Source organism: Gossypium arboreum, chromosome 5 (genome assembly GCF_025698485.1).
Source record: "Gossypium arboreum isolate Shixiya-1 chromosome 5, ASM2569848v2, whole genome shotgun sequence".
Lineage (NCBI taxonomy): Eukaryota > Viridiplantae > Streptophyta > Magnoliopsida > Malvales > Malvaceae > Gossypium > Gossypium arboreum.
This window is the reverse complement of record NC_069074.1, coordinates 35,322,766-35,333,144: the sequence shown is the minus strand read 5'-3', so window position 1 is coordinate 35,333,144 and position 10,379 is coordinate 35,322,766. Positions and strand designations below refer to the sequence as shown.

The 10,379-nt window shown below is 31.7% G+C and overlaps 1 protein-coding gene across 2 annotated transcripts; it reads right to left on the bottom strand.

Moving 5' to 3' along the window:
* Positions 1-1,613: 1,613 nt before the first annotated feature.
* On the bottom strand, positions 1,614-5,795 carry LOC108452377 (putative nucleobase-ascorbate transporter 10). 2 transcript variants are annotated; one of them, XM_017750159.2, is made up of 13 exons: positions 5,657-5,795; positions 5,328-5,425; positions 5,031-5,207; positions 4,751-4,851; positions 4,597-4,672; positions 4,289-4,348; positions 3,949-4,133; positions 3,614-3,710; positions 3,331-3,417; positions 2,966-3,024; positions 2,792-2,883; positions 2,286-2,518; positions 1,614-2,109 (listed from the first exon to the last, which is right to left on the bottom strand). In XM_017750159.2, the coding sequence occupies exons 1-13, from the start codon at positions 5,793-5,795 to the stop codon at positions 1,891-1,893; spliced, it is 1,623 nt and encodes a 540-aa protein (XP_017605648.1). In that variant the 3' UTR covers positions 1,614-1,890. The 2 variants fall into 2 exon arrangements, with proteins under 2 accessions (XP_017605648.1, XP_017605649.1); XM_017750160.2 differs by having other exon boundaries at positions 2,304-2,518.
* Between the last annotated feature and the right edge of the window lie 4,584 nt (positions 5,796-10,379).

Here is a 10,379-nt window from a genome sequence, read left to right as displayed (position 1 = left end):
GATGGTTTGAATTATTTTAATTTTGATTTTTGAACTAAGTTTTCGTGTTTGGTTTTTTTTTTTTTTAGGTTTTCATATATTCATCAATTTTTAGGTGTTCTTAAACGTAAAACTGCAAAATCATATGAATTTGACAAATTGGAATTCAGTTTTCAAAACTTAAAAACTCTAAAAATATCCACTGCAAAATTAAGTATCAAACTAAATGTTTTTTTGTAACATGAGTTTTGCATGAGTTTTTCTAAATAACAATTGAAAAGTTTTGCCAAAATTAAAATTTTCAAATCACGTGATTACTAAAGTTGGAGTTGAATTTCTGAAAGTTTCTGCTGTTTTTTATAAGTAAATGTTTAAGAGATCATGCTATGAAATATGTGTTTTCAAACTTGAGAATTTCTTGAAACTCATATGAGCTTCGCTAAATTTAAGATTTCAGATCACATGATTTATAAGCTAGATTTTTTAAATTAGTTTTTCAAACGAGTTGATTTGGCCATAACATCTAGGTCGGGTTTGAGCTGTTACTTACCTTACTTGTAAACATGGAGAAGGAGGAATTGCTATACTTGCAAAGTAAAGGGAAAATAAATGGCCAAAAAAATATTAAAGATAAAAGAGAAAGGGCAACGACATAAGTAGAGTGATAACTTGTAAAAAAATTCCTTATCATCCTAAAGTTTATGTCAAGTTGACTTGTGATTCTATCTCAATCAACGACATTATTTATATTCAAATGATGTGGGTGAATTTTGTATAAAATATTAAAATTTATTAAAAAAAATTGGTTAAAGCAGTAGTGATGAGGTTTTATAAATGTTGATTCATGGACTCAAACTTCAAATCTTAGCGTACACAAATTTTTTATTGATTTTACTTAAAATATAAGAAATGAAAATACTCTTATAATAATAATAATAATAATAATAATAATAATAATTTATTTTAGTTGAAGAAATATGTTTTAATTATTTTTTCAATTGAGTTAGCATTCAATTAATTTGCGACAACAACTTGATCAAGTTTAAAGTTAATAAAGATTATATATTTAGCTTATTAACACATGGCTAGACTTATGAATATATCGATACAAATATCATAGCAGCCCTTATATTATATTTAACATTGACAATTTGGTCTTTTAATTGAAAAATGAATAAACTTGTCCTTATATATTAGATAAAATAACAAAATAGTCCATCTATTAAAATTGTGCTATTAAAAAAATATAAGAATAATAAAAATTTTAACCCTTAACATTTACATATTTATTCAATATAAACCCTACTCTTTTTACTTTTATTCTTACAACATTAGCTCTCAATCTTATCCTTGCTAATGCAATATTATTTGGTTTTATGTTATATCAAACATATATTAACAATTATAAAAAATTCAGAAAACTATAAATAAAAATTATAATTCTAAAAATTATGAAAAATGCCTCTTCAAAATTAAAAAAAATAAAGTTAAAAATCTAAAAATGATAATTCTTTTTCCAAATTTACAATTAAAAAAACCATCATCTACCCTCAGTGAACTGTTAAAATTCTAACATAATATCCCCACAAACCCTATTATAAGTCTAGCCATGTTATCCTTAAGACAAGTGAAGGTCAATTACAAAACAAAACTATGTCACCATATTATGATCGAAAGCCAGTTGCCTCCAGACCTCAACTTCTTTTATACAAAAAGAAAAAAGAAAACACAGATAGATAAAGGAAAAAGAAGAGAGAGTGTAACATGATGTAAAAGCAGCTGCTAGATTAGCCAAGGTGACTCAAAAACAGCTTCTTGAATAAAGGTGCAGGATGAAAAGGAAAATTAGGAAGATAAATCTAACTTGGAAAGCAAATAATTTGTCACAGTAAATATTTATTTTTCAAAAGGTTAAATTGATGGGAAAAGCTTGTTAAGCCTGAAGGGTAGTGCATAGAATTCATCATTCCTAACATCTGATTTGTAAAAGCTAAACTTTTCCCACCAGTTCAATCCAATGTCCTTTCTGCTTTCATCATTTTCTCGACAGAGTGTTAAATCAAAGAATAAAGCAACCAAAGCAGCAACTGTTGTATGAGACATGAAGATCACAACCACTATGTCACTGAGCTGCATTTCATTAGGTAAAAAAGAAAGAAAGAAAATTGTTCAGTTGCTAATAAACAGGGAGTAATTAATTTATTAGAAAATTGTTCAAGTTGGAGCATCATATCTCTATATATACCTAGGTTGGCAATTGGCATAAGTCGGAAAATATCAGACATGGATATTTCAAGGAATCTTACCAAACCAGTAGGGTGGGCTGATCTCCAACCATCATGAAAATATTCTCTGAAGTACTGTGGAACTGATAAACCCATGAAGAAAGAGAAGCCTAATATGAATTTTGTTTTGAAACTATTCAAGTTACAGAATTGGAGAAAGCTAAGACCAGCAGAAGAGACAAAGCTGAAGAGAACACAATATATTGCTGCCACAATTGGTAATGGTACAGAAGCGAAAAAGGCTCCAAATTTTGCTGGAAAAGTTCATAAGATAGCCACAGATGAGTAATCATTAAAAGAAAGAAATTATAGTGCTGCATCCATGGAAGAAATATGAAATGAAAACGTACTTAAAGCTCCTGTTTTTGACATGGAGTGAAATGGAAAATAACATCGAGTTTTGGTAGGGAGAAAAATGCAGTAAATGAAAAGGATGGAAAAGATGGTAATTTTTCCATCCATTTACGTCCCTTCCTTCCATTTTCTCTCCTACCAAACAGTGTTAGTGTGGAGCTTTGTGGGCTTACCAAATATAGAAAAGAAAATCATAAATCCAGCTGATATTTGAATTACTCTGCGGCTTCCAACTCTTGTCAATGCCAACAGGCCTACATTTTCACTATTGAAGAGCAAAGTATAGAGGTCAGCCTAACAGAACCAAATTTCAATTATGTTTAATGATAAGTTTCAAGTTTTATTACACTGATGCAGTAGTGCCTGTAACAGAGCCAAGACAACCATTGAGCAATACCCCAATTCCCTGAAAAAAATAAGAGGAAAAATTGCATTGAATGTACAAACAGGAAAAGTCTAGTTTGATTACTTAATAACCTGGCTTTCAGGGCGTCTCCCCCGCATCGCTTATGCACCGGTACCTCAATGGAAGACCTTTTCAAAACACAAGCACTTTGATGACAAAGTCTTGAGGAACCGACAAGTACTCAAAGAGGACAATACATCTAATGGAAGAGCATTCGAGGCAACGGATAACACACGGTGCGTAAGAGGAGGCAGAGGAGATGTCCCAGAACACCAATCATTACCACATTTTAGAAACAAACCGTACCAGCCAACCAGCACCACGACTAATAACAGAAGGTGGGACAGGTGTAGCACTACCATATCTTGCAGCTGCAAAGAATGTACCAGTTGACTGTGCAAATAAGAACATGATGATCAGTGAAATCTAAATATTTTCACTCTTGAGATCAAATCTACAACTTATGTTATTCAGACTCTGCATTTCATGTTCAATACATACTTCAGTAAAATTAAGTTATGACCCTCTAAATATATTAAAGAACTTAAAATGGCAAATTGTAAGTGAGACTTTGAATGTTTGCTCAAACCTCAAATAGAGAAACAAAAGCAGGAGCCATCATAACAATGGCATCTCCAGCATTAAAGGTGGGGCTTCCCCATTGAAAAGGATAAGGAAAATATATCCTGCAGTTAAGGACATAATTTGGGAGTAAGACCGAGTCAGAAAATAAAAATTAACATATACAAGTATATTTAATCTTTGACAGGTTCAAGTATCCATATTCAACATATTCGGATATTAGAAAATGGGTATGGAGATATAATTCTCCAAATATATGGAAAAGATTTTAAAAAAAATTGGGCATACTTTTGAAAGACACATAACCGTATCCGACACTCAATATGAGTCGGAATTACATACCAAGGAGCTGTGCTAATGAGTCCAGCACGATCGGTTCGACAGCTAATCTGGGTGTTCTCAGGTTTGTGCTTGTATACGGTAGTTGAGGTTAAAAGTTGAGCAAATAACCACGTAATTGAGACTGACAAAAGGATTGAAAATCTGCCACAGAGGGAGCGCTTTGATTCTAAATAACGAGGAAGAAACTGCAAAATCATGAGAAATTCAGTGAAATGACTTATCAACAGCAAAACAGTATAAACATTTGGATTATTTGGTTAACTATGAAGCTTAAGAGGGAATTTGTGAAGCTTTTAGTTCTTTAGTGTTTGACAAATTGTTTTCTAAAGAATAAACATACCTGTGAAATAAAAACCATGAGAATAATCCCTGGAAGGCCAACTTCTACACACTTTGCGAGCTTAATTAAATGGGGAAAAAGAAAGGAATCAGCTAATATCATATGGCAAGAGATGGCTGCAGTAGCACTGAAATTATCAACAACTGAGAACAAAACAATGAAGGATTTTAACAATACAGTTTTAAGATATTTTCCATGTGTTGTCATACATACTGAGATTTGATCGCCAACCTTGCGCAAGTTTACATCAAAAGTAAATGTAAAGATGTCATAGAACCTGGTCATTACAAGGATATAGAAGAACTTACCATGGGGAAGCCAAGATGATAAAGTCCAAGCCCAGTAAAAGTCACGTATGGAACAACAGACAGAGGGCTAAGAAACCTGTAGAAGAGATAAAGTAGTGAGGATGATATCTGCTAAACAATACAAGAATTAACTTAAATACTTTGAAGATCTAACCTCACAGTATTTCTCCATAATCCCAAAAATCCAATCGTACACTGGAAAAATGCAGCACCTATGAGTGCACCTTGAATCCCTCTCATTGTTCGAACGAACCTCTGTAAAATGATCCAATTTATATGAAATTGAATTTCAAGGCTCCTAAAGTAAGAAGGTAAAAAGCTAGCTGCACGTTTAAGTTAGGTTACTCGAACTCGCTGTATGTGTTCAATACGGGAACATATCTACTTCAAGAAGAAAATGAAGAGGTGGTTAAAATGATGCAGTTGAAAAGAACCTCATAAGGATCTGAATAAGAAGTGTATCTGCTTGCTTGGATAATGGAAGTTACAGGAATCAAATAAGCATATGAACCCACTACTACTATGGGAAGTCGAGTTCCTAAAAATGACTGGAAAAGTGTGCTTAGCCCTGAAACAAAGAGTAAGTTCTGGATCACTGCTGCCTTCTCAGTCTGTGTTTAAAAAACGAAAAAAAGGGTGGCGGTTTAGCTAGATTTAAATCACTTGCATAAAATATCAAACAAATAAAAAAAAGGAAGAATCAAGCAAGATAAAACCAATTAAATCCTCACATTTCCACCGCCCATTTGAGGAACAATTATGCTTGGAATCAAAACTGTGATGCCAAGAGTGAGTAGATAATGCTGGAACCCCAATATAATTGCTTCAGCTGCATAAAATATTGAAAAATATAAAGCAAAGAAGAGGTTCAATCAATTCAATGTTTTTTCAGGTGATTAAATTCTATGTTTAGGTTCTAAAAGAAAAACCAAGGGACGTTGCATGAAAATCATAAACTGTGGCCAGAAGCCATTAGAACTAATCCAGTAATAAATAACAAATGAAACTAGAGTTTGCAGATAGAAAAAATAATTAGATGTATGAGATAGTTTCTACATACGCCATGGAGGAGAGCTGTTGATGCAATACTGAATTCCGGGCAATTGCTCCTTCACTGAATGTGGTTGCGGCACCTCAAACTTCTTACTATTGGTGGCAACTCCGCCACCATCGTTACCATCACCACCATTTTGGGCCATTTTTGCAAATGCGAATGAAACGAGGCATTGCTTAAAAGGGAATGGAAAGGCTACCGTTACATAGTTTATAATAATTAAAAATTTATGGGAGATTTAAATGTTTGTAGCCTACATTCAATTTAAATTAATCTAATTTGACTGTAATGAATACGTTTTAATTGTAATTATTCTAATAATTCAACTGTCATGTTGATTTTGAAATTTTTTAGGAGTTAAAATTTTATAATTGTGAAATACTAGAAGTAGAGAACCATTCTAATTAATATGAAAGAAATGAAATGAAACATTTATTAGCAAAAAGAATCTTACGAATAGCCAACTTCGTCCAGTTTCGGACCCTCCGACAGCAACGAAACCAAGTCTTCATCAACTTCAAGTCCCTTATCAACTTCTTTGCATGCACCGACGGACAACTCTAACCGCCGAGACGAAGGACGTCTGTAACGGAGGAAGCGGCTGCGGACAACGAAATCAGACAGAGAAGGGAAAAGGAAAATAGACATAGAAGTTTCAATTTCTCCATTTTTCTGGGTTTCTTTTTCTTTTCCTGAAAGAGGGAATTAAGGGAACGTACAAAAGAAATAAACATACACAGCATGAATGAGAAAATTATAAGGAAAATATTAGTTAATTGACAGTGTCACATAACGATGAATGGCAGTTTTGAAATTTTTTGTATAACAGATCTCTAATATAATAATACTAGATTTAGAGGAGTAAAACTCCACTCGTTTCTAAAATATAAAAAGAAATTTAATTTTAATTTAATCAAATTAAATTGTTCGAGTTATTTGAATTGTCAAATTAACTCGAATAACTTGATTCAAGTTTCGAGTTTGAGTTCGAGTTAAATTTTACAATTCAATAACTCAAATAATTTAAAGAACATATTAATATAAATACTATTTTGTCTATGTCAAACTTTGAAAAATAAACAAATTAACCTCTCTTCCAACCAAAATTTAAAGTATTTATAAAATTTCAAAATTTATATATTTTAAAAAATATATAATAAAAGTTAAATTTTTTAAAAATATTAAAATAATAATTTTAAAGGATTAATTAAATTAATTAATTAACAAATCATTAAGTAAACTACTAGTAACTTCGGTACCGTTGGAGAACATTTTGAATGTATTTTGATGCTTCGTTTAGAGTTTATAACTAGTTTCTAAATATTTTCTATATATTGATTTTTAATTGGTAACTTAATTTAATGATCATCTTTTATTTCTAAATATAATTATAAACAAAATAAAATAATAAAAAAAGTAATTTAATTTAAAATATTAAAAAAATCAATACACACCTATATAATTGTTCAATACCAAAACTTAAAAAAAGTTACTTATTTTGGGATTTAAATTATTACAAGAAGAATTATTTAAAATTATTCAAATTTAGTCACTCAAAATCTCATTCTAAGCATTGGCAAGGGCTACAAGAATTTTTTTCATCTTGAAACATGTTAGTACTGACAATACCGACCACATTGGATCAAAAACTTCGCTAATAGTTTTCATTTGTTATCTTCAATATAAATAAACTCAAGGGCAACATTCTCAACGATTTTAAATTAACTTTATGATATTTTACGACTTATGTAACCGTTTAATTAAACTAAAGATAAAATTAATATTATGTCAAAAAGTAATTACGAATCATATTAAATAAAAATTATGAAGATGAATGTTAAAACTCAACCATTTTCTCTTAATTCATAACAAATCAACAATGCATAATTCGCCACCATATCAATGATCAAATTCAATCCCAAATCTTACTTTTAAATAATATAACTAATTACAATCATACCTTTAAACAATGAATAATTTGTTACTATTATCACAATAAAATTCAATCCCAAATTGTACCAATCACAATTTGCATCCATACCTTTAAACAATACACAATTCGCTACCATTATGAAGACTGAATTCAATCTCAAATCACACTTTTAAACAATATAACTTATCACAATTGTATTTTTAAACACTACACAATTTATTACCTTTATCAATATCAAAATCGAATTTAAATCGCACTTTTAAACAATATAACTAATTCCCACCATTATCATAATCAAAGTCAAGCCCCAATCATAATCATGCTTCTAAATAATATAACTAATAACAACCATACTTTCATTGGCCACCTCATTATCACAATCAAATTGGAGGTCAAATATGTTTAAACAATGTCCCTAATCACAATCACAATCATACTTTTCAACAATGCACAATTTACAAACCATTATCACAATCAAATTCAAGCTAGAATCTTACTTAATATAATCAGATAATCTAACACTAAATGCATATCTCAAACTCAAATTTATCTGACGTAAGATTTTACCCCAACAAAGTAATGTCATTTCCCTCATTAAACCACCCTTCCTAATCACTGATCAGAAAAAATTAAGCAAATATCCACACTAAAGATACAATAAATACACTAAAAATTAAGCAACATCCATTATCGACCGCGATGGAAGCGCTGAGGGTTCTGCCGTTGAGTATTTTCTTGTGCAAGACACTCATCGCGGATAGCGCGACCTCGCGGGAAACAAACTGGACGAAGGTGACCCCCTTTGAATTCCTTGTGGTGCGGTCTTTGAGGACTGTTAGGCAGGTAATTTTGCCAAAGGTAGAGAAGAGAGTGTGAAGGTTGGAGTTTGTAAGGGAGTAGTCGAGGTTGGAGACGTAAAGGGTTGGTTTCGATTAAGGAAGGCTTTTTTAGAAAAGTGACCCTCTAATTTTAAAAAATTATGAAAATGACTTAACTTCAAGATTAATTATGGGAATGACTTAGAATCTATAGTGGACACTGGTGTCACTACTTCCCAAGGTGGCACCACCCAAAAATTTCACCCAATCATCAGTCAATCATTCAGTTAATGGTTACATTTAAAAAATAATATTTTTTTTATGCCGCCACTTTCTCAAGCGGCACTCATATGTGTTTTTTGAAATATCCGTATTTTCACGGGTATTTCTGGAGTAGAAAAAAATTTAATTTTGGTGACATCTCTAAATGTGGGGGCACCAGCAATTCTAATTTAAAATTTTTCAATGCCGCCTTTTCATGTAAAGGCACCAAAATCAATAAAAAAAATTTCCCTAGTGCCAACTCCAAATGTGACGGCACCAACATTTTTTTTTTTTTGAATTTTTCAGTGCTCTCTTCATATGGAGGCACTAAAATCAATAAAAAAACAATTTATTTTGGTACCAACTCCAAATGTGAAGGCATAGGTAAATTTTTTTTAAAAAATTTTAGGTGTTGCCTGTAAATGTGGCAGCACCAAAATAAGTATGTTTATATAATCTCTCATCTCGGGCAGAGTTCATTAATCTGTGTTTGTTTTGTCACATTTATTGCTAATTGTTGAAGAGAGAAAAAAAAAAGGCAAGTCTTTTTTTATATAGAAAATAGAAGGCACAAATAGCCTTAAATCAACATATTACATGTGAAAATTCTTAACTTATCTTCTAGGATAAATTTCCTAACATAAAACATAGGAAAACCAATGATTTCAAGTTCAGTCTCACTAGACGGACAAGTTCATGCCAGCCAATCAACCACCATGTTACCTTCCCTAGGGATGTACTGAAATTTAACTACTTGGAAATAACAACACATCATTTTAACCTTTTAAGCAACAGTCAGGGTCTCCTTCAATATTTCAATAGCCATTCGACAATTCAATAGCCATTCGACAATCACTTTCATTAATAACTTTAATATACTTCTTGAGCCGAGCAACATCTAATCCATAGAGAATTGCCCAAAGTTCAAAGTTTAAAGTGGAGCCTCTACTAAGGACTCTTCTAAATCCTTCCACTCAATTACCACGAGAGTCACGAACCACTCCACCAACAACAGACCAATTTTTATTCCTATTTGTCGCACCATCAGTGTTGATTTTTATCCAATATCAATCAGGTGGTTTCCATCTTCTTCATTCAATCTGATTACCTCTTTTTTTTGTTTTGATTAATTACCATATTACAGGCATTAGTAACTAAACATTTAGATCTTTTAATCAATTCATCTGTGTACTAAATACTTGTTGGAAAATGAAGGTGTTTTTATTCTTTCACAACAGCCAACACAAGGTCGCAAAAAATTTTTGGTGGTAAGTCATTCCCCTAAACCTCTTTCCAAGAAAAATTATTTTCGGTATCATAAATTTTGACTAAACTTTTATAAGCTTCCTTAATAGAAAACTTACTAGAAGCATTATATCTCCAATGGCATTTGTCCTCTCCCAACTCATCACATGGTATATGACACGCTACTAAGGGTGAGCAAAACTCGATTTGACTCGAAAAATTTGAAAATAAATTTGAAATTCGAGTTAAATGATTCGAGTTATTCGAGTTAACTCGAATTTTTTTTTGAATTTTGAGTTCAAATCGAGTTGAATTTTCAAATTTGAGTAATTCAAATAAACTGAATATCAAGCTATAATATTTTACATTTTTACCCCAAACCTCCAAACCTTTTTACTTTCCCCCAAAACTTACTCCTTCTCACATTCCCCCAAAACTTTTACTTCCCTCCCTTCCCCTCCCAACCCCT